We start from the raw sequence: 22,735 nt of genomic DNA, 5'->3' as shown, positions 1-22,735 counted from the left end.
CGTGTCTTCAAGTGTGCGTGTGTGTGTGTGCATGTTGGTGCCCACGCTTGTCAAAGCGCGGCAGCCGGGGAGAGGAGCTCCCCAAGTGTGAAGCGAGGAGGTCTGACCGGCGCCTGCTCGGCGGATGCGTCACTACACTCGTCTCAACGTGTCTCTCAGCCTGTCCGTGCCCCGCCGTCACGTGGCCTCGTCACGAGGCCTTCCTCTTGCCCTCGACTCCGAGAGTATAAGAGCAGCTGCCCCCGGACGCCAAGAGAGAGGCTCCGATTTCTTCCGTTGACTTACGTGCTCTCCCGTCTCTCCACTTCGGTCGACCTGACCGCCCGCTCTTTTGCGATGTTAGAATAAACAAGTTGTTCTGTTACCAGTCGACTCATGCTTTGCCGGGACCTTCGGATGCTTCCAGTTGTGCCCCAGGCCGCCAGGCCAACGCTACCCTTGGGGCTTGCGACCCATTTGCAACAACGGGCGTCAGCGCTGAGGTTCCAACAAAGCGTAGCAGGGGACGGCAGAAAGTTAGGTGGGCGGATGAGATTAAGAAGTTTGCTGGGACAACATGGCCACAATTAGTACATCACCGGGGTAGTTGGAGAAGTATGGGAGAAGCCTTTGCCCTGCGGTGGACGTAACCAGGCTGATGATGATAATGATGATGTTATTTTATATCCAACTTCACGACTTTGCGAAACGACAACTTTCAACGAAATATCGCGCAATATAAATGCGACGATTCGTAGCGACTGCGCATATATACGCGGCGAGGTCGATCGACCGACTTGCTGCGCTCAGAAAAAGTACATAATGTGTGCGTTTTAAGATACGTAGCTATAGACGGGCAAAGCGTTAGTATAAACAACGCCACAAGAACGTCCGAAGCGACGAGCACGAACATGCGTGCACATCCATGATGTATATATATGTATATGCCAAGCATTCCCGCGGTATAGCTGAACGTTCGCTCCACCAGTTTTTTTTTTATAGTAATTTTTTTTGTAGGAAACTGCATATATACGCTGCATGCTTGCACGGTGTAATGTTGCCGGTGCTAAATTACACGCAGTGAAGAATCGCCAGCAGGACGCGCGAAGGCATGTGAACCGAGTTGTGTGGCATGCGCGCTCGTTGCCGAACGCCAACCGACGCAAATACCACACAAGGAGGTATCTAATAATAAAAAAATCAACCCCTCGTGTCCACCTATACACTTGCGCTACAGGTGTGCTGGTTAACAGCCCTGTTCTCTACGGAATCACTAAAGAAAATAAAAAAATAAACGCTATTGAAATATCATATATGCAACAAACATAAGCCGTGAGCGCACCATTCCTTTAACATATATATAGAGTAAAGCGAAATGATCTTTCTCGAAACGTTCGGCTATTAGCTTACATTGACAATCAACTTCGATGGTTTCTGCACAAGTTCTTTTATTGAAAGAAATACAGAATCTATACAATCGTGATGGGTAAAGAAAAAAGGAGACGTGATGGCCTAACAACGTGATAAAGAGCTAGCGTTCTTGACGACCACCCGTCACATTCTCGTTTGTAATCCTTGTTGATAGCTTAAAGTGACTTTTTTTTCTTTGCTTATCACGACTGTATACATTCTGTATTTATTTCAGAAAAGAAAAAAATATACATTCCAGAAATCTAGTTGTGAGCAAGCGCTCGTGTGGTGGTCTTTGAGTCCCTGTCTCTTTCACGCACTTTCTTTTTTTCCATTGTGACGCAGTGATGGTCAAGGAGGGGAAAGGGGAAGGGGGTGCGAATATTTGACATTTCGAATGCAAATTGAATATTTCGATTTCACATCAAACTATTTATTCGATCCGTCATTTCGATATTCGATTTCATCGGATATTGTATTGCGGCCGAATGCGCAGGGTTACATACTACCATAGGAGCCATAGAAAAGGGCCGATAAATATGCCCGTTGTAAGCCAACCTGAAAGTTTGACAAATTGTGTTAACTTTTTACAAGCCGTCCAATTTAAGTAACCTGCGACTAACAACAGAGCATGTGGAAAAAACTAAAGAAGAAAAGGAATGAAAGAAAGAAAAAAATTAATCAGGCCCTCTTCAGGCTGTTTTTTCTTTCCCTCTGTTTCGAGAAACGAGACCGTATTTTTAGAATATTCATATTTAATTTAAATAAAAAGGAGGAGCGGCCGGGACGAACCGTCAAGAGTGCAAACGCGCAAGCTTTAGATGGAACAAGCAATGAACACTCGATTCGATGGCAACTAAAAAAAAAAAAAGAAATCTGTAGATACGCCTATTGATATTGTTACGGAAGGATAAAAGAAGAGCAAGGAAGACGATCGCGAGACGCTGGCTGCAGCGTGTTGTTGCTGGTCAGCCATTGTTAACTACAGACTCTGCTTGTGTATACATTGTAAATACAGTCTTTCTGTACTCCCAACATCCCCGTAGTAATATGTGAGACAAGCCGACGAAGATAAATATTCGCAACTATAGCCACACGATGCGAAATAGATGATCTGGTTGCAGTACGATCGGGCCCATACAGGCCCACGCACATGTGGACAAGCACGGACATATACAGGCAACGAGCACATGGACGATGACTCGGGAGTTGCGCTCCTTCTGCGCATGTGAGTTGCGGAAGTTGCGAACCTTCTGCGCATGTGAGCGAAAGACCATCCCGCATCTGAAAACATAGCGCGATGAGCGTGACTCGGGGAAATGCCAGTGCGACTGTAACACTGTACATGTAGTGCACTGTACTAAGTGCGCTTGGCTTAGCTCTTCCCTAACAACCCATGACGCGTGGTGCCAAAACCACAATCAATAGGATCTTCAGTAATTGCGTACTTACATACTATGGGCACGCGTACAGTGCGCGGCAGGATAATTAAGCTGCATGCTCGTTAATTTAATTATGGGTTTTTACGTGCCAAAACCACATTCTGATTATGAGGCACGCTGAGCACGAGGTCGCGGGATCGAATCCCGGCCACGGCGGCCGCATTTCGATGGGGGCGAAATGCGAAAACACCCGTGTGCTTAGATTTAGGTGCACGTTAAAAGAACCCCAGGTGGTCGAAATTTCCGGAGTCCTCCACTACGGCGTGCCTCATAATCAGAAAGTGGTTTTGGCGCGTAAAACGCCATAATTAATTAAGAAAGAGAAAATGCGACGGTGTGCTACAGTTGGTGCTGAGCTTAAAAAAAAAAAAAGGCGGGGGGGGGGGGGGAGGGCAGAAACAAACTGTCCGCCCGTGAAGAACGATACACAAAGAAATGCGTGCGCATGGCGCAATTTAGTAAACGGAAACCAAATGTAACGCAACATGCATTAAATCGTACTTAATTGTAAGAGGTGTGACTGTAAATAAGAAGCTCGAGATATGTTCGATGAGAAGCTCGAGATATGTTGGGTTTGCGTTAATATCTGACCCTTATTCACAACGGGGAAGATATTCGATTCGTGCCACAATTTTATGTCAGTATATAAATGTTCCTCTAACGTCACTGTGGCACGTCTCCCACCACAATTGTAGTTTTTGGTAACGAAAATTCGTATGAGCGACTGTTTTAGATTCAGGACAGGAAGGAACAAGCGCACGCTACGTATATATTATATTCAGCAGATGTGTGCCGTTATATATCCTGAGCAGGGCAAATAGTTTGACACAAAACTTACGTTTTCCTATAGTTATATATAAAAAAGAAGCACGTAACCTTTAGCCGCAACTGTTACCATTAAGAAAACAAGACAGAAAACGCCGATGTGGAAAGCGAAAGTCTGCATCACAAGAAAGTACTCACAAAAAAGCATGCTTGATGGCCAAAGCGTGTACTTCGCTCTACAGAAAGCTTCGCCGCAATGCTCACCGATCAGCGGAGGAAGACATCATCCCCGATGAAACCGAAACGCACTGGCCCTGGCTCAACGGTGCAGCGGCGGCGGGGCGTCATATTTATCGCGCCCAAGTCGCAGCACCAGCCAGGGCACGACACCACACAAGGGACAAGATGGCTCGCGACACTTTGGAATGACACTTCGTTGTCTTTTTCCTCACTTTCGTTTTCGCCGCCTCAGTGCGCGATGCTCGGATGTCCTGCCTCAGAACTCCACTAACCGCGACGCCCGTCGAACGGTGCGACGCCGACGCAGATATCGGACAGAAGCGAAGGAGGGCGCGCGAGGTCTCTAGACTCAGTCATGCGACGGCGACTGGCGTCAACGTCCGGTCATAAAATTAAGCCCCGACATCGCCTGGGCCCCCGCGCAGGACCCACCTAGCTCATTAGGCTTACGGCAACGCCGACCCGCGCATAGGAACAGCGTCGATGGAGAAAGTGTGTATAAGCGTAGTCGTACTTACTGCCAGGACAGGCCAATGCCGTGCAGCCGGTCTCGGAACGATCTTTGACGAGTCGGTCCCGACGAAGACATCGTTGTCGCAACTCTGTCGCAGATCACCAGACAATGTTTCTTTTCCGGGTGCCTATCCCTCGAGTCGCTCACGACGATGCACGGAGATCAGCCGCTGCAGCGCCATAGTTTTGAGTGGAGGAGCCGCTGTTACCACCATAATATTTTGCCGGTGACTTGCGACGTCGGCGATCAAGCGTACCCACTCAGGCAGGTGCCTCGTCGCTGTATCGGCTGCTCCGATTCGGGGGCGAAGCCGTCAAGGTCGTGTCGCCGCTGCGCCGACGCACGCAGCATGGAAAGCGGCAGGCGAGGAGCTCTGGCGGCGCCGCGCCGAGGCCGAGCTCGACGACGTTCTCCGAGGCAAGGCGCTCGATGCACGCCAAAATACTACCGATGCGCCTTTCTTTTTTCTTTTTACGTGAGCGAACTCCAGGGACGAGCTCAGGTGTGCACAACGCCGCGCAACGCACCGTTATTAAAGCCCGCACTGCGCGAACGGGTGATGGAGAGCAACGGGAGAGAAGCGCCAGATAGCGGTCAGCACTGCTGCTGCGCTAATCCGAATGTTTACAATCGCACACCTCCAGCAACAGCCGCGTTGCTTTCAATCGTCATCTAAATCGCCATGTTTGCGACAGTTATGACGTCAGTGGCAATGGTGCGCCATCTCTCTGCATAGAGACGTATCGTGACGTGTTTTATTACTAGATATGGCTTTGGCCTCAGACGTAGCTTCCAAGATATCCTACCAGAGAAAAAGAAAGCAACCCTGGCGCTGCATTGGAAATCTCGGAAGCCATAGTTTTGGAGTTTTCGCTTAACTTTGCTTCTGTCAATGACCACTGGGGCACTCGAGTTCCCGTCGGCGCCATTGATCCCCGGATGTGTTCTTTTCCGAGGTAGCCATGGCACCGACGTAAGTACGGCCGTTTCTACTTGGAAAATCTGTCTACATCGTGCTCAAATATTGTTTTAAATATGTCATCGGCGCTGTACGTGAACTTAGAGATTTGTTGAAAATGTATTTGTGTTTATTTATTTCCCAAACTGTGCCGAATTCTTTGAAAAACTTCACGCTGCAACAGTGTCGTCGGCCATGCATTGAGCGGTATGTGCAACGCGTGCATTTTGTTTGTGCAGCACGACAGCCAAACCTGAAAAACAAAAGCTTCCGGAGGTCCCGGAAACCCTTCTCAAGCGCCGCAAGCAGCGTGCCATCTCGAAAGTTAAACAGCTCGAAAATGCTATCAAGCAGAGGAAGGTGAGAAGCCGCGTCGTGTGTCTATCGATACCGCATCGTGTGTGAGCTGTCGTCACTTTGACATGCGTGTTTTCTTCTGCAGGCCAAGCGTGCCAAGCGCCTCGAAATATTCAAGAGGGCCGAGCAGTACGTGAAGGAGTACAGGAGACAAGAGCGCGACACCATCCGCCTGAAGCGTGTGGCTAGGAACAAGGGCAACTTCTACGTTCCGGCGGAGCCTAAACTGGCTGTCGTCATCCGTATCAGAGGGTAGGGACGCCACAGGCGAAACCTTCGTGCTGTCTATCCAAACTGTGTTGCTTGTTTAGTACTATCCTTGAAGTTTCCCGTGACACGGGTTTTCTTGATTCTGTGAAAGACTGCACAGTATCTCGCGTATCTTGCTTTACTGGAACCATATTAAGATGTCGATGGTTTAAGCGCACATTGCAGAAATGAGTCTCCTTTTCTTTTTTCATTCTTTTTTTACCTATGTACCAAATGTCGTTTAGTCCCCGAAAGCAGATAATCACTGTTGGCATCGTTTCTTGTTGCTGTTTGAACAGCATGAGATTTGTACTTCCTTGTGCACAGCAAATGCAAAAGGGTAGCATAGAATGCGAGCATGCCGTGAAAATCATCTACATTCGAAGCATAGGCATGTACATTACAAGTGACATCAACTTCTACTTGTCAGCTGTGAATTTGCATCGAAAGTTGTGTCTCATACAGATTTCTATATTGGAAGCTTTGCTGCAGATCGCTTGGTTAGATATTTCAGGGAGACACGCTTTATTGATTTGATTGCTGAGACAGAAGAGAAGAAATGAGGGTCGTGAGCATCAACTAGGTGTGATAGAGACATCTTCCAAGTTTGTGAACGCTAACTGCATGGTGCCTTTCAAATGGCCACAGTAACCTACAGCTTAGGCAGCACGTGTTACTACAGCTAGAGATTAGAGCTATGTCTCATGTCTGGCCAGAACTGTGCTGAGACCGGTGATCTCCCAAAATCTTGCATAGGTGGAACTATCTGTGAAAGTGATTGTCCGAGAATACAGCCCCTGGCTGGCAACACATTGGTGGGTGCTGGAAATGGCAGGGGAGGCAGCACTGTGTCAGTTTGTCCCAAAGTAAGAGTTTTTCTTTCAAAGAGGTGAATTTAGCATAGCATATAGCTTCAGTGACAAGCATGCAGCCATATACAAATCCAGTTCTGTTTTATCTACTGCAGTGGCTGCTTCTGTAGAAATTGTTTGTCTTGGTACGTCTTCAAACTTGGCTGGTAGGAACACATTCAGTTTTACAAAGATGCTATGATGTGGATGATTCCCACTTTGAAGCAGCAATTTTGCTGCTGGAAAGCACTCCAGGTCATTCCCACACCTGTTCGGCCTCGTTCACAAAGCTGTTTCCTGCTCAGTCACCAGCGCTAGCTTACGATCAGGGAGAGGGTATTCGAGCTGTTGTGTCAACTACTGGCTACCGATACCTGTCGGAAATTAACCACCACCAAGAGCTCCTCCACTTCCCACACGCACACACCAGTTTGCAAGTTTGCACGTTTATGCGGTTTTATAACCCCTTCAGTGTCATGTTTTCGAAGGTGATGCACCTCCAGTGTCCTTTTTTTCCCCCAGATGTTATTGAACAGAACCTATGGTTTATTTTATTTGTGTAGAAGTGAGAAAATTACATGGATAATAGCAAATGCGCTCTTCATGTGGTCCTCGCATTCCTATCTGACAATAGGAATGTCAATAGGAACATGGCGAGACAAAAATGTGGAAACGTACCAGTGTGTGTGAGTGACACTGAAAGGGTTTAAAAATCTTCAGAGCTAGAGGAATGGCTACTTGCATTGCTTGTGGAATCTACACAAAATTTTCCAGACTTGTCTACTGTGTCACCACTGTGGGAACATGTAAGCTCTCTGTGGGAACAATAAGCTGACTGGTGAATGAGACCTCAAGCACCTATTTGTGATGTCAAGATGTGATCTGTAGGGATTAGGTCAGCGAAGAGTTAACACTTGTTAACTTTGGCCCGTGTGTGCAGTGTCAACGGTGTGAGCCCCAAGCCTAGGAAAGTGCTGCAGCTGTTGCGCTTGCGTCAGATCAACAACGCCACCTTTGTCAAGCTCAACAAAGCCACCCTCAACATGCTGAGGATTGCTGAGCCTTACATCGCCTGGGGGTGAGTGTTTGCAGCTTGTTCAGACCTTTTCCATCGTTTTCTGCAGATTTCTGTTTGATATCTTCACAAAGCTAGATGCACTTCTTAACCAGAAAAAAAAAATCATGCTTGTTTAGCAAGGCTGAGGGAAAAAAATGTGTGCATCTGGGGTAGAACAGGTTTCCAAAATCATGCTGAAGTCGCCTTGACAATTGGAATGATTACAGTTGCCTTCTCAGTGCCGAGATGACACCAGAATGACAACTTCTGTTGCAAAGTGCTTGTGACATACTTGCCAAGGATGGTCAAATGTCTCTTGCTTTGTCAACTTATTCAGTTGTTTTTGCAGCTGCATCAGTCGCAGGCTGTTCACTGCTCATGCATTGTTAATTTTGTTTTGTGCAGTGCAAGCTTGTCTGGCTGCATATCCTGCTATTTTCTCAACACTTGTATACACATCAATGGGCTTCATGCTAAATGCTAGTATTCATATCGTAGATGTCTTGGAAGTCAGCACGGGTATCGGAATGCCACTGCGTCAGTCTCTAGTAATCGTCGGTTGTGCCTGTTGGAATAGTAGACAGTGTGACAGCACTTGCATTTCCTCCTCCTTTGTTTCATTATATGTTGGCAGGTATGCGATGAAATGTTGAAATCTTATGAGCTGTCAAGTTTCATGCACAACATAGACGTGAGCTCCTTTGATGTGTATGTTACTAGGATTAATGTGTCCCTAAAGAGAACTGTTTTGTCTTCAATGCTAAGAAAATCTCAAGTTTACTGGTACTTCATGGTTGTGAGATTTGTGATCCCGTACTTTCCTTCCGTTGTGTATTCGGTGCACTGTCCCTTAACCAGCCAGTAGCTAACAAAACTGGCTTGGTCAGAAAAACGTGCGTAAATCAAATAGGCGCACGAGAGCTCTCTTCATTCCTCATTCAGGGACTTGGAGAAAGTCTCACATTGCTGGACATTTTTCTGCCTACCTGTCAATCAGCGCATTCATATAAATTGACCCTGAGAGTACCGTATTTACTTGAATCTAGGCTGGCCCCAATTCTAAGCCGACCACCGAAAGTCTGAAGCCAGGGGGGGAGCTTGCCTCATATGTAGGCCGAACAAAAAATGGAGGACGGTGTTCACAATATGAAGACTGCATTTATAGAATATGAGCATGCCGAGCTCATTCTACGCCATCACTTTTGTGGTCTGGTAAATGCCATCCTTGTTCCAGTGCACGTGAAAAGCATCTCCCATTGCCTGCCCCCTCCAATGACTGGCGCTTTTCTCATTGATGCTGAAGCCTCGGCTGGCTTGAACGTTTGACGATGCCTCTGCAGCTAGCACAACTTCCGTATGAATCGGCACTATAGTGGCATTGCCTGTTTGGTGCCATTACAATAATACCTCGTCGCTCACGTAGCTACTGGTGCAGCCAGTAGCAGCTGTGATACTGACTTGTTTAGATTGCGCTAGGTATACACCATATACGTCAATTTCAGTGGAAAACTGGCACATTTCTTAAAATCCTCGAATCTAAGCCAACCCTAAAGTTTGGTATATGATTATATGAAAAAACTGTCAGCATACATTCGAATAGATATGGTATTAAATTATAAATTAGTGGTACTATGGCAGGTTAAATGTTTCTTTTTTACGTTTTACTTTGGGAAGAGATTGGATTCATGTTGCAATGTGCTTGTTTGTAGTAGTATTTCAGCATAGAGGTAAGGGACAAATACCGGGAGGGAGTGTAACATGGTAATAGTGAAGCCGTAAAGGTTTTCTTAAAGGAGCGCCCCTCACCAGGTCTGGTCATTTTGAGCTGACAAGCCCTGTGCATACGTGCTCACTAACAGTCATGTCTGCTAAGTATATCGAATATTGGAGAAAAAAAAACGGCAGCTCGCTGGGCAATAGAAAACTGGTCACAATTAACGGCACCTAACTACAGGTCTAAAGCGGACAAAATTGATACATTATACGCCGCTCTGAATCATGCCACTAGTTTGTGAGTAGGACTACTGCAAAATCCTCATGAACATTGCAACAGTTCCATGTAAGCTGTAAATTTACATATATTTGTCCATTGTAAGTTTTCCGGTATTCTCGTGAAAGGAAATGCCAGGCCCTAAATCTGCTTCCTAGAATCACAACAATACGTTTTCTCATAAAAGCATGTCTACATTTTACATGTACTTCAATAGCTCCATCAGTCATATATTACGATCAGCTGATGATAAATGAGTGACCCATCATAATTACATAATGATTAGTCATTTGTTTTACAGTCAGTCATGCTACTGCTCATCATTAAGAATATTGAATCACCCCCTTGAATTACATGCACAGGTTAATTATTTGGTGCAAGCATTAATACGAGGAGGGAGAAAAATAGCAGAATTAGTACTACTGAAATGCTCCATTTCAAACGTCCCGTCAAACATGGCAGTGCCTTCACCAAAGCGGTCATCTGAAGTGATACATTTCACTCGGAAGTGAAATGGGTGTACTTTAGGAAAGCGTAATGTTCAATTTACTTAAAGCTTAATGTTCATTGTCTATTCCTTGCAACTGCTGCATAGAAACTGCAAAAATAAGTTGCATCCACAAATGAGTACGCCGTGACTGACGAGGATAGGAAATCGGAGTTAGCCCCGAGCTAAAGTTTCTTACTAAGTCACAAAAATACATGTAAATGAAGGCTTATGGGGAAAACTGCCCTCCACACATAGTGGTAACCTTTGTCCACATAGCGCAATGCAGACGCTCTTCCATTACATTTCAGGTAATGTAATGACGACATTGCTCTCCACATGCATTAGCAGCACTTGTGAGTTGAGGCACTTTATTTTTTTGTCTAATATCCGACAGAAGTGAAAAAGAGTAATTAGTGGCGCCTTCTCAAACCTCTTCGAGTGTGATAGCATCGCTGAGTAAACACAAAGCAGGCAGACTAAACCATAGATGACGATCTAGAATGCTTAACAGTGAAGCTGTCTACGTCTACTGTCCAAGAAAATTTTCATGTCGTTGTGGTAAGCGAAAAATTCCCTACGTGGGCCGATCCCGGAGATAGTGCAATGCCGGGCCGACCCGCGGCGGCAGTGAAGCAGGCGTTAAGCACTCCTCGTAAGTGGGCCAATCCCGAAGATAGTGTAATACCAGCCCGACCCGCAGAGGAGGTGCAGTTCGCCATTAAGGGGAACACATACACAGCTTCGCTGGTCATCCCTCTCCACAGAGTGGGAAGGCACTGAAATTTTTTCTGTCACCTGTCAGGGTGGGGTTGCAAGTCATTGTACCAAGCCTTTGCTCATATAGCTGGTTATGCATATGTTAATGTTCATTGTATTGTGAAGGTCTTGGGACATTGCATCATTCAAGCTTTGTTTCTTCACGACCTACCTCTGCTGTGGCACATGTAATATTTATATGCATTCTACTCACAGCTACCCCAACTTGAAGACTGTACGGGAGATGATCTACAAGAGAGGCTTCGGACGCCTGGACGACCGCAGGGTGGCCTTGTCTGACAACTCTGTCATTGAGAAGCGCCTTGGTTAGTCGTGATTTCTACTTTCAAAAACTTGGCATTCTTTTGTTGCACTGTTACCATGTTTACTTTATAATAAATCTTCCTAGCGGGCTGCATATTTTTAGGCTACATAATGAAGTTCATATGCAGGATATAAGCAGTAACGTAGTTTGCTTGGAGGAGCAATAAATATAAAAATTTGTCGCTTTTTGTTAAGATTGTGTTAATATCTCCATAACACAATGCTATATGTCAACAGTTCCAAATGGATGCACATATGATATAAATGTGCCAAAGCAGTATCACGCTGAATGCATGATGTCAAAGCTAACTGTTGCGCTAAGTACTGAACCTAGTGGCTGCTCATCCACACAGTGTAGAGCTTTCTACAAATACTCGAGACGTCCATGCTAGTGAGGCTGCAGTAAGGTTTTGGGACAAACCCCCTGGGAGGATGGTACACGGAAAAAGGAAAGTTCAAGTTAAGGTGTAATTTGGCGCAGCTGTTGATTGCTGTTATGGCCACAGTGGCTTGGTCACTTGCAGGTCACTGTTTACATGTGCCAAATTTAGGCTGCAGTGAGCATTTTCTTCACGTGAACATTAGAAGGAACTGTTTATAAGTTCAGAAAATTGCATTGTTCTGGAGTGCTGCCTTCAGAAAAGGAAAGATCGGCTTCAGGAGATGCCATTTTAATGCAGATTGCACAGCTGTCTGTTGACACAGCGTCATATTTTTTCAGGCAAAAAGAAATGTGGAACTAGGAAAAGAAAGGCAGAACAAGCGTTGCACTTGTTTATCGTGGACACATGGTGCATAGGGAATGCAGCTAATGATGCAGATTTTAAGCACTAGTGTGCATGTTTTGCCTGAACTTGGGCGGTAGCAAGCAACCCATTTCGTTTCTTGCTGCAGCAATGCATTTGACAGTTGTGGCTGTTGCATAATCAGTGCACTGTCCCTTAACCAGCCAGTAGCTAACAAAACTGGCTTGGTCAGAAAAATGTGCACAAATCAAATTGGTGCGTGAGAGCTCTCTCTGTTCCTCACCCATGGACTTAGGGAAAGTTACATATTGCCAGACATTTTTTGTGCATGTATTGGTCCGGTCATATGAATTGACCCTCGTGGCTAGCTCACATTCTCACAGTAAATCAAGGTAGAATGACTTCTGTATGTACACTCGAACCTCAATACAGTCGCCGACAGATTTTTCGGACTCCATAAATTCAGACTTGATGGATATTTAGAACTTCATAAATGCACCGTCAGGGTTCCTGTAGAGCTAATAAATTTTTGTGACCGATTTTTCGGGCGAATTTAGGTCCCAAAGTTTAATTTTCTGGACTAAATTGCTCATTCCAAGCCACAGTACCTGATCTTGAGGACTGCTATGCTGTATTTTCCGCTGGTTTGGCTTTTATTGGCCTATCGCGCCCCGCACACTGTGCTTTAAGTGCGAGTGAAAGTGTGTGAGGGTGAGACAAGACGGTGGCTTCAAGTGCCGCCTTCCCACATGAGCAAAAGCAAAGAGGGAGAAGGGAGTAAGTTCGCGGTAGTGCCATCAAGGGCGTGGGAGGGAGCAGGATTGGCGCCTGTCTCGGCTGTGGCTGTAAGAGCAGCTGAGCACATACACAGCCACGCACCCTGCTTTAAAGGTAATCTGCTACGTGTGCAAAGAGTGGACATGCCACAATGATATGGCATCATGCAAGCTGTCTTCCTGCACATTTAGTATTAGAGGTTGTGTAATCTCATATACATATATGTAATGTTGTGTAATCTCGTATGTATCGACATATGTGGCATGAAACCGTATCATTCATAGCAGACTTCAGAATTTATCAAAATGGATCTTCCTCATCTAAATTAGCTTTTTCCGATTGCCCAATAGTTCGGAAAATTCTGCGGCGCCTTTCCGAGTAAGAAAAATCTATTGGCAACTAATTTGCATTAAAGGTCGAATTTCAATATAATTAAGCACATTGCCGATTTTGCCAGCTTCGTTATATTGATGTTTAACTGTATTTGCTTTGAAACAATAAAAGCTAATATTCACACAAGCATATATTTTTAATGTTTTATCTAAAGAGAGTAGACAATAACAAATCTTGAAGTCCCCCAGCGGACACACAGAAATAGAGCACAATAGCAGACAGGACAGTGCTATTACGCTTCAAGGTCTATTATGAACATCAACCAGCTAGCTCGACTTGCCATCAAATTGTATCTGAAGAGAGTCTAGTGTCAGTGTACCTCCGTGGCTGAGCAGTGATGAGTTGTCACATTGAAGAGTGCTTTAGCATGTGCTGTACAAGGACTTACTCTATGTGCAGTACCAGAACTATTTGACGTACTTGTTCATGTGAAGAAAATGCTCGCTGCAGCCTAAACATTGCACATGTCATAAACAGTGACTTGCAAGCAGTGCTGGGCGATATTGAAGGTGCATGTATCTTAGATGCCGTCAAATGTCCTGAATATGCTCACCCTCGCCACGTTGCGGCGTCTAGTTGGCATTTGCTCCTCACTGTCATTGCATACCGTACAAGAGTGGAGTAGAAAATAATGCAATGAACCATTAGTCGTTAAAAGCATTCCACATCGTCAACACATCACCGCTGAGGCTGTGGCGCCATATGCTAGGTTAAATTCAAACCTCTTTTATACCTCGGCAAATCTTTTTCATTGTGTTTTTTTCCTTGGTTTTGTTTTTGTTTATATGAAGAGCTTCAAATGGGTATCGAAAAAAGAAATCAAACGAGAGTACTGAAACCTACCTCGCGCTCCGACGTTTTCACTACGTGTTGGGCCTCCACACACTGCTTCAATCGCATTGCGGTAGGCTCGCTCCCATCTTTTTCCTTCTTCCATGCAAGGGAGCATGCGAAGTGCCATGGCTAGTGGTGTATACGTAATATAAAACATCCACAACGTTGCTAGTTGGACAGCACGCGTTGTGCTTCTGATACTGTACCTTATACTTTGAACTAAGCGATTGCTTATTCTATATGTGATTTCTATCAAAACATCAATGCTTCTATTCGGCATGATAACTCTCACCAAACATTCCCTTAGTTTTGACCCTTCTTGGGAGCGCTCCAGTGAAGTTTATTTATGAAAGTATTTATGAATGTCACATATTATTACAAATTTTGCTTACGATAAAATTCCACCCGTTTGCTCTGTGACCGTACTTTGGGGACTTTTCATTTTGAAAGGACACAGAGGCGTACCTGCTTTGAGCAAAAGTTCATTCGGACAAGTTCCAGAAGCTGGTAAAGTCGCTATTAAAAGTATATATTTTCCACAAGCAGTGTGTGCTGAAGGTAAAATTTTTTCAAATGTGTGCTATTTCTATCCAATGTTGTGTCCGAGATTCTCAACAAATAAGTTCACAGGTTGGCAGGTATGTTATGGGTAAATGCTAAGGAGAACCAAAAGAGGAAGCATGAAAGTTACTTATCTAACACATTTGTTATTCGTGCAGGCAAGCTGGGCATCATCTGCATTGAGGACCTGATCCATGAGATCTACACAGTGGGGCCGAACTTTAAGAAGGCCAACAACTTCTTGTGGCACTTCAAGCTGAACACACCCCGTGGCGGATGGCGCAAGAAGACCAACCACTACAGCGAGGGTGGGGACTTTGGAAACCGGGAGGACCTCGTCAACCGGCTCCTTCGCAGGATGATTTAAGGCTTTCTACTGCTCCGGGTAATAAAAGAAAAAGGACTCCACACAAACTTGTGTTGGCTTGTCTCATCAATTGTAAATGGGTGGATGCCGTCGAAGTAAATGTCATTCGTATTATGCGTGGCAGTAGATGGACTGCCTGTAAATGGAGTTTAGTAGTTTTGGATGTTGTTCATCTAAGTTCTGTCATTTTTGTGTTAAATAGTTTGGGTATCAATATCATAGCTGCAGAATTTTGCTTGTTCTGGAGTCAAATTGTACATTCTAGATGGAGAATGGTAACAGCCTTAATGTTAGCGATTCCTTTCTCTGGTTCTTGCCCCTGCTTTACAGTTTACTGTATTTACTCGCATAATGATCACACTTTTTTGTCAGAAAAATTGACGCAACATCAGGGGTGCGATCATTACATGGCTTAAATTTCCCGCGAAAAGAAAAAATGTTTTTCATCCCACATTTGCTGCGGGACACCAAAACAAAAATGGCGGCCGGCGGTGCAAGTCGAATGTGCTGAACTCGATTGTTTTTTTTTTTTTTCTTCTCGCGAGTATATTACGTGCGTTGAAACAGTTTCTTCCGTATCAGTAATGAATAATATCGTTAATATCTGCAAGCTTGCGGCAATAACGTAGCCATCTCCACTTTGAGGGGACAGAAACAGATGTGCGCACTTAGCTGCCAGTGACATAGAAACACATGGCCAGCATGCTGCGGAAACTGTGGCATCTGTCTTCACTACTATTCTAATACGGCACGTTTTCGCTAAGGGTGGGCGAATATCTTGGCTGTGTTACAAGCGTCGGCGTATGAATAGGGTACACTTGTAACGTATCAGTGTAAACGTGGCTACTATCGTTGCCGCTCGCAAATTCTCGCTTTACATGTCGCTACAAAAGCGCAAGCAAGGCAACAACCACAGTAAAATTTTTATTTAGACTGGTCAGTGTATGAATGAACCAGATGAGCTGTTTTCAAGCCCTTGATTCCATGCCACTGTAATATTGCACATATACTAAACTGATAATCATTTAATGAAGTAATAAATACAGTGCAACTAATTAGTTTTTGTCGATACATTGCACCAAAACCTAAACAGTTATCCCAGTGTTCACAAAAAAATGTATTTGTGCTCTACATATTGTTCTCCCACACCTATTTTAAACTGCAAGACAACAGTTTTTGCCTAAGCTCATGTAAGTATAAGCACTTCTAGTGATCAAATGGCATCAGCTCTCACGAACAGTAATGTGTACCTAATGTGTGCCAAAATTGGCAATGAAACATTATCAGTGGTGTGAATGCCCTTCAGTGTTTTGGAGCAGCCACTGGAGCAGGTGTAAGCCTTCTACGAAAGGGCATGTGAAAAAATGAAATATAGTTTAGTGTTCTCTTTAGCTCGGATAATCATTTACTCGTCATAACTAGGAACAAAAGTGATTCACCACAGCAAGCTATGACGGCAGCGGCGATCATACATTAACAGCCACATGCTACCACTGGCGCTGTGCAAAACCACACAAGGAACATTGAAGGGCACTATAAAGAGAAACACTCTTCAGTTTTGTCGTATTAAGTAGATTATTAGAACAGTAAATGAAGGTCACAGTCCTAAATAAATCATGCGCTTCAATACCAGCACTAGCTTGACAGCACGTGCACGTGCTTGACAAAGTGCTTTCTTGCACTTGGTCTGTCGTGGACCTATAAAAGCTCTTCAAATTTGTAAAGTAGTCCTTCGTTCTTCTAGGATGAAATTCAGTACAACTACATCTGGGGATGAGCAGTCGCCATCAGAATTGATGACGTCACGGTGAGCTGGTGCGCAAAATCCAAGGCTGGGTCGCCACTTGTCTTTCGTTCTAGCATCTCTTCTGGCTTACGAAGCCTGTTCTCACTATAAGAGGGGCTATTTATATCAGTAGTTCACTAGTGCAGCTGAAATTAGTTTTATTTTCCCATTAAGGAAGGACTGCTTCATAGGTTTGATATTCCGCTCATTTTAATTTTGTTTTATGAACCATATCAGGGTGGTGAGAGCACGTAATGTTCTTTATTCCGCCACTGGTGCGTACTCGCAGGAAAGGCGTATAGGGCTGGAGTACTTGCTCGTTCGCGTTCAACTACTTTACCGCGAGCTTTACCAAAGGCACATGTACTGTATTACCAAAGACATAGCTGACAAAGAGCACGAACCATGGTGGCAAAGAGCATACCTAACCACCGTGCGGTTGGTTGTAATGCCGAATACTAAATTCAACGACCTCAAGTTCTCTTGAAAGAAAGAAGTAATGCAGTGCAACTAATAAAGTTGCAAGCAAGCAACACGAATAAGTATGGTGTACACTGATCACCTTTTTGTCTATAAAAGAACCATCGCGCATCAGCCCTCGATGCGTAAAACTACTGCGTTGATCATGGCATTGCAAAGCTAGCATGGCCACCCAACTCATTGTATCCTCATGCATGCCTCACGGTTGGTGTATAAAAATAGGAACCAATTCAATTCTGTCACCTGTCACAGCGCCGGTATTGCTGGCTGTAACACACTGAATGAATGTGGCCAATGAATGCAATGGCGATACAGTTCTTGTATTGCATGGTAGCCTTCCAATTATCACACCGCTGAAACTACACTGTGGCGTAGCAGTGGCGCAATTTAGGTGAAAAAGACTTTTGGGGCAGTATGGAACTGCAAATCCCAGTCGGCGCAGATTGGTGCAGCATTCCCACCACTGCATTATTGGAGGTTTTCATACAAAGTCAGACGTCTGCTACTACGCATGTATGAAAGAAAAAGCAACTTTTCATTATGCTTCTTTATTTTTTAGAATTTAAGATACCGCTTAAACAAATGTTGCAATTTGGTCTAAGCACACACTGAATGCACATAAAACACTGCAGTCCATTCATTTTGTTCAGCCATTCTCAATGTTCAAGCACCATGCCTGTAAAATTGTTCTACATTTTCAGAGTCAGAGAGGACCACTGTTTTCTGACAGTAGCGGATCAGTATTAGCATACTATACTATGCCTGCTGGCTGTAAGAGTGCACTTGACGAGCATGTCTGTTTGAAACATTGCAACAAATGTACAATTCTATTTCCATTATTCCACAGGCCATGAGTAGACTGCACTGCGTGTGCACATTATGTGCCAGTAGACTTGCACTGGTATGAAAATGCATGGATCCATGTGCAAGACCCACATATGCCATTTCCACAAGCAAATACAGCCACTAAACACCACTATCACCTCAGGTAGACTGCACTCTTAAACGGTCGCATGCAGTACTAATGGTAGCAGGAACGAGTGGTAGTGTGTGCAGAGTGCATATTAAGCAAGATAAAACAGCATGCCGAAAGGCTGTTTTCTGTCTCTACACAGACACAACCTTTCATAATGGCTCACAGATGATTGCGGGAGCAGTAAAAAATGCAGTTTATTTCACAAATACAAATGTGATTCAGCGTGGTTGCTATGAATATATTACTAATATAGTGCGTCCTTAGAAAATGCAACTTCTTTACAGAGAACTTAGAAATATTAATTATCAATAAAACAAAAAATAAATCTGTCTTCGTTAAAATGGTAATTCAAATGTTTATAAATTGGATACAGGGACCAATTAACTTTCCTGGGAGCATCACCTTTTTTTTTTTTTTGAATGCATGAATGCTTTATTTCATCAAGTGGGAAACGCAACATCCGCCACACGGTCCAGACCTGTCGCCTTGTGACATCCACATTTTGGGGCAACCGAAAAAAAAAGACAGCTCAAGGGAACTACATTCACGTCGGACGATGACGTGAAAGAGTCAGTTGCAGACTTTTTGAAGCAGCAACCCAAGGAATTTTATTGAGACCAGAATCGCGCAACTCCTTAGTCAATGAGACAAATGTCTAAATGCTCATGGAGACTACTTTTAAACAAAGTACCCCTTTTGTCATATACTCGCATTGGCTCACTTTCATTTCACTTGCCCTCGTATATTTTGCAGAACTCCTGCTTTTTATATGCGCTCTCTGTTGCGACTATAATTTCGGCGCAATTACTCACGATACACGACTGGTGACAGCTGCTCCTGCGTAATACATTGGAACAAATGCCAGCGACATTGATATTTTGCACTGGCCGTTGCATACGTAAATGAATGTAAACACGGTTCTTGAATGACAAAGTTTCATTAACATATTTGTCCTCAACTTGTTCATTTCATGGCCTTTACATTTTTCAAATCAGTGGCATGCACTGCTTTGCTGGTTTCGAACTGATTTATTTCTAAAGTTCGTGTGATATTTTCTTTACTTAATAAATAGACAAAAAAACATGGAAGCATTGATATCAGTTATATTGGACACAATTTTTGGCACATACGAGTAAATTCTTTTATGAAGAATGATATATTTTACCTGTTTTTACAGTGCGTAATGTTCAAGAATTCGTTTGCAGCATCTTTGGCAATGGCAATGCAATTATTATTCATGTATTTGATCCCTCGACAAATTGTTTAAGAGGAATCTTTAACTCGGGCTCCACTCTGACGCGGCCTATTCAAATACATGTAAAACACAGAAACGCTTTTCTGAGATAACCTCTGGATCGCTTTTAATGAAATTTGTCGCATTTGAGAAAGAAAGTTAAATTCTAGTGACTGTTGGAAGCGGAATTTCGATTTAGAGCCTGAATTTTGTTAGAATGAACTTCGAAAATTCGGAAGTTTGAAAAAATAGAAGCACAAAGTTTACAATTCAATAACTCTGCATCAAGAACAGATATCGCAGTTCTGTCAACGGCATCTATTACAACAGTCAAAGCGGACAAATTCGGTATGTCAATTTGTATCTTACGTTAGTTACGTTGTGTACAAGGGTTCTGCAAAAGCCGTGTTTCCATAATACTAATTTTTTAGATTCATGTGTAGCATATCAATTTTGCCTGTTGTAGATGTGTTATTAGATGAAATTCACAGAATTGTGATATCATTTTTCATTGTTGAGTTAGAGTTTTAAACTTGATAGTTTCGTTTTCTGAAAATTTGCGATTTTGGCCAATTTTTAATAAATGATTGACGACCTAAATGAAAAATTCGAAACCAGCAGTCACTAGAACCCCCCCCCCCCCCCTAGTTTTTCTTTTAAATGCATCAAACTTCGTCAAATTTGGTACAGTGGTTGCAGAGAAAAACGAATTCCCCTTCTACATATATTTAGATAGGAGCACCTGAGCTAAAGTTTCCTCTTAAGGAGGATGCCAAGATGCAACGTAAGCCCTCCCCCCTCCCCCAAACGAAATTTCTGGCTACGCCACTGGCCCAGATGCATAAGGTACAGTGTAGCACAGCCCTAGTCTAGTGCGAGCTGCAATGCCGAAGCTCAGTCTTCTTATGTCTGTGGTAGCAGTGATGCTCGGGCTATCTTTGTCATTATAAGAGTAATAAAAGAAAAAGCACTCCAAAAATTCATCTGTTAGCATGTTTCATCAATTGTGAATGGGTGTATACCAGCAAAAAAAGAAGTGTAATCCTTATTGTATTCGACAACTGGCCTGCCAACTTAAGTAGCTTGGGATCTCATTCATCGAAGTGTTGCTGTCGTTTTTGCTTTAAATTTTTTTGCCTGGATGGCAATGGAGGTTATTCTCACATTGAAGGTAGGTCAACCCTCATGCTTCATATCAGTGCCAACACTTCCAATAGTTACAATGACAATATTGTAGATGGCAAAATTTTGCTTGTTCTTTTCGAGTCAAATTGCACATCTATAGATTTGGAGAACACTACCAGCTTGTATATTATTTGGAGAGCAACCAGCATTCTGCTAAAGCAGTGTTTACGAAACTGCGGGTCATGAGCCTTTTTCTGAGAGTCATAGAGAGCTCAACTATATGTACACTTTGCTTGCCAGAACAAAGATGTTTTTCAGTCTCTGTGCCCATGCTCCTTTAATGCCGTTTTCTTTAAGAGTGTTATAAGCATATATACATGTTGTCCTAACTTTAAAATATTAAATAACTTTAAAATATTAAATAACTTTAAAATGTTAAAATATGCAAATGCCACTTAGCTGGACAGAACCAAGTTAATATTCCTTGCAGTTGCTTGGAGATGCTATTATTTATTGCATTCTACCTAATTACATATTTAGTCTTAATTAATCAACTTCTCAGATATTATAATCAGATGAAGTGTGTCAATATACGCGAAGTGCCTCGAGTGGCCAGTCGCAAAGCAATTTTGTGTGTATTTGCAGGCTTCTTTCACACTCGGAAAAACACTTTTATGTAACACATACTGAGCGACAGAAAGCTGTATCGGGAATTATTCATGTTACTTTACAATTTCCTCATTGACACTTTTTATCTAATTATATTTGAGAAGTTGATTAATTAAGACTAAGTATGTAATTAGGCAGAACATGAGAATTATGAGCATATCTAAGCAACAGTAAACAACATTATCTTGCTTCTGTCCAACTATGTGGCATTTGCATATTTTTAAATCTTGGTGCATGATAGTTGGGCCACCCTGTATAGTATCACCCTTGAAATGATGTTTATTATGCAGAGTGTAATATTAGTTTTCTTTTTTTTTTTTTGCCGCAAGATGGCCGGTGAAACAGAAAGACGAACAGCGATCTAAACCTTCTGTCGCCATGAAGAAAACTTCACCGAACACAGCCTCCCAACTGCAGCCAGTCTTGTCTCACTGAAACTGTATAAAATTGGGGTTCAGCAGATATGGTTGTACTATCAATAAAGCAAATGCAACCTTCTCATTAACATACACAATTACACCAATCCTTGTTAAAAACATTAACAAGTATTTTTGGCAACTCTGTCTGCTGTGGTTAATGTCTTTTAAATAAATTAAAATGTATATGTATCTGCATCATAGAAAAAAGTGAATTTTCAGAAAGCTTATAAAAGTGTGTGTGGGGGGGGCTCATGGTAGCTTTGGTGTTAAACCTTCAGTCACCAAAAAGGAAACTTGATCGAACACAGCCTTCCAACCGCAGACACTTCAGTATCACCGAAAGTGTACAGGGTCCTGAATATTTCACCGTGCGTGTTCGGAAAAAGGTTTTGTGCTCACCACTGTGCTGTTCTTGCTCAAATTTTGCAGAACGATCGCATTTTGGCATCGACTTCATTTAGTATAACACTTGGCAAGGTTAATTGTCTGGTTTTTCAAGAAAAAAGTGTAAATTTGTCTGCACTTATGGGGATGCAAACTGCTGCGGCGACGGCGCAAGCATAAACTTGTGTCGCCACCTGCCGGCAGCTATGGAAAACAACATTTCAGGGAGGGAAGTCGCCTGCTTCAGGAGCGAGCAACATGTGACAGTCCTCCCTGAAACACTGCTTTCTGCAGATGACGGCAGGTGTTGATATAAGTATATGCTTGCGCCTTCGTGGCAGCAGCTCGCATCCCCATAAGTACAGGCAATTTTGCACTTCTTTCTTAAAACCTAGGCAGTTAACTATGCCAAGTGTTATACTAAACAAAGTGGATGCCAAAATGCAATTGTTCTGCAAAATTTGAGCAAGAACAGCGCAAGACCTTTTTTCGAACACATGCAGCGAAGTATTCAGGACGCTGTATAGAAGCAGGGGTCAGCAGACATGGTTGTATCAAGAAAGCAAATACAGCCTTGTCAAAAGTTTGAGAAACATTGCTCT

The 22,735-nt window shown here is 43.5% G+C and overlaps 2 protein-coding genes across 5 annotated transcripts in view; one reads left to right on the top strand and one right to left on the bottom strand.

Annotated features, from left to right (window-relative positions):
- Window positions 1–5,056, bottom strand: part of LOC126536512 (uncharacterized) — a 155,576-nt gene extending 150,520 nt beyond the window's left edge. The window contains exon 1 of one of the 2 annotated variants that reach the window (XM_050183514.3): window positions 4,355–5,056. In XM_050183514.3, coding sequence (XP_050039471.1) covers window positions 4,355–4,425 — 71 coding nt within the window. In that variant the 5' untranslated portion in view covers window positions 4,426–5,056. Of the gene's footprint in view, window positions 1–3,860; window positions 4,090–4,354 lie in introns of those variants that run through there. The other variant, XM_050183518.3, reaches the window with a different exon arrangement.
- Window positions 5,057–5,221: 165 nt separating this feature from the next.
- On the top strand, window positions 5,222–21,831 carry RpL7 (ribosomal protein L7). 3 transcript variants are annotated; one of them, XM_055074061.1, is made up of 7 exons: window positions 5,371–5,399; window positions 5,548–5,668; window positions 5,751–5,917; window positions 7,706–7,843; window positions 11,275–11,384; window positions 14,852–15,078; window positions 21,660–21,831. In XM_055074061.1, the coding sequence occupies exons 1-6, from the start codon at window positions 5,386–5,388 to the stop codon at window positions 15,058–15,060; spliced, it is 759 nt and encodes a 252-aa protein (XP_054930036.1). In that variant the 5' UTR covers window positions 5,371–5,385; the 3' UTR covers window positions 15,061–15,078; window positions 21,660–21,831. The 3 variants fall into 3 exon arrangements, with proteins under 3 accessions (XP_050039477.1, XP_054930036.1, XP_050039476.1); XM_050183520.3 differs by lacking the exons at window positions 5,371–5,399; window positions 21,660–21,831 and adding an exon at window positions 5,222–5,323 and having other exon boundaries at window positions 14,852–15,107; XM_050183519.1 differs by lacking the exon at window positions 21,660–21,831 and having other exon boundaries at window positions 14,852–15,107.
- The last annotated feature ends 904 nt before the right edge of the window (window positions 21,832–22,735 follow it).

This window comes from Dermacentor andersoni, chromosome 4, assembly GCF_023375885.2.
Source record: "Dermacentor andersoni chromosome 4, qqDerAnde1_hic_scaffold, whole genome shotgun sequence".
Lineage (NCBI taxonomy): Eukaryota > Metazoa > Arthropoda > Arachnida > Ixodida > Ixodidae > Dermacentor > Dermacentor andersoni.
This window is presented reverse-complemented; position numbering and strand designations above follow the sequence as displayed.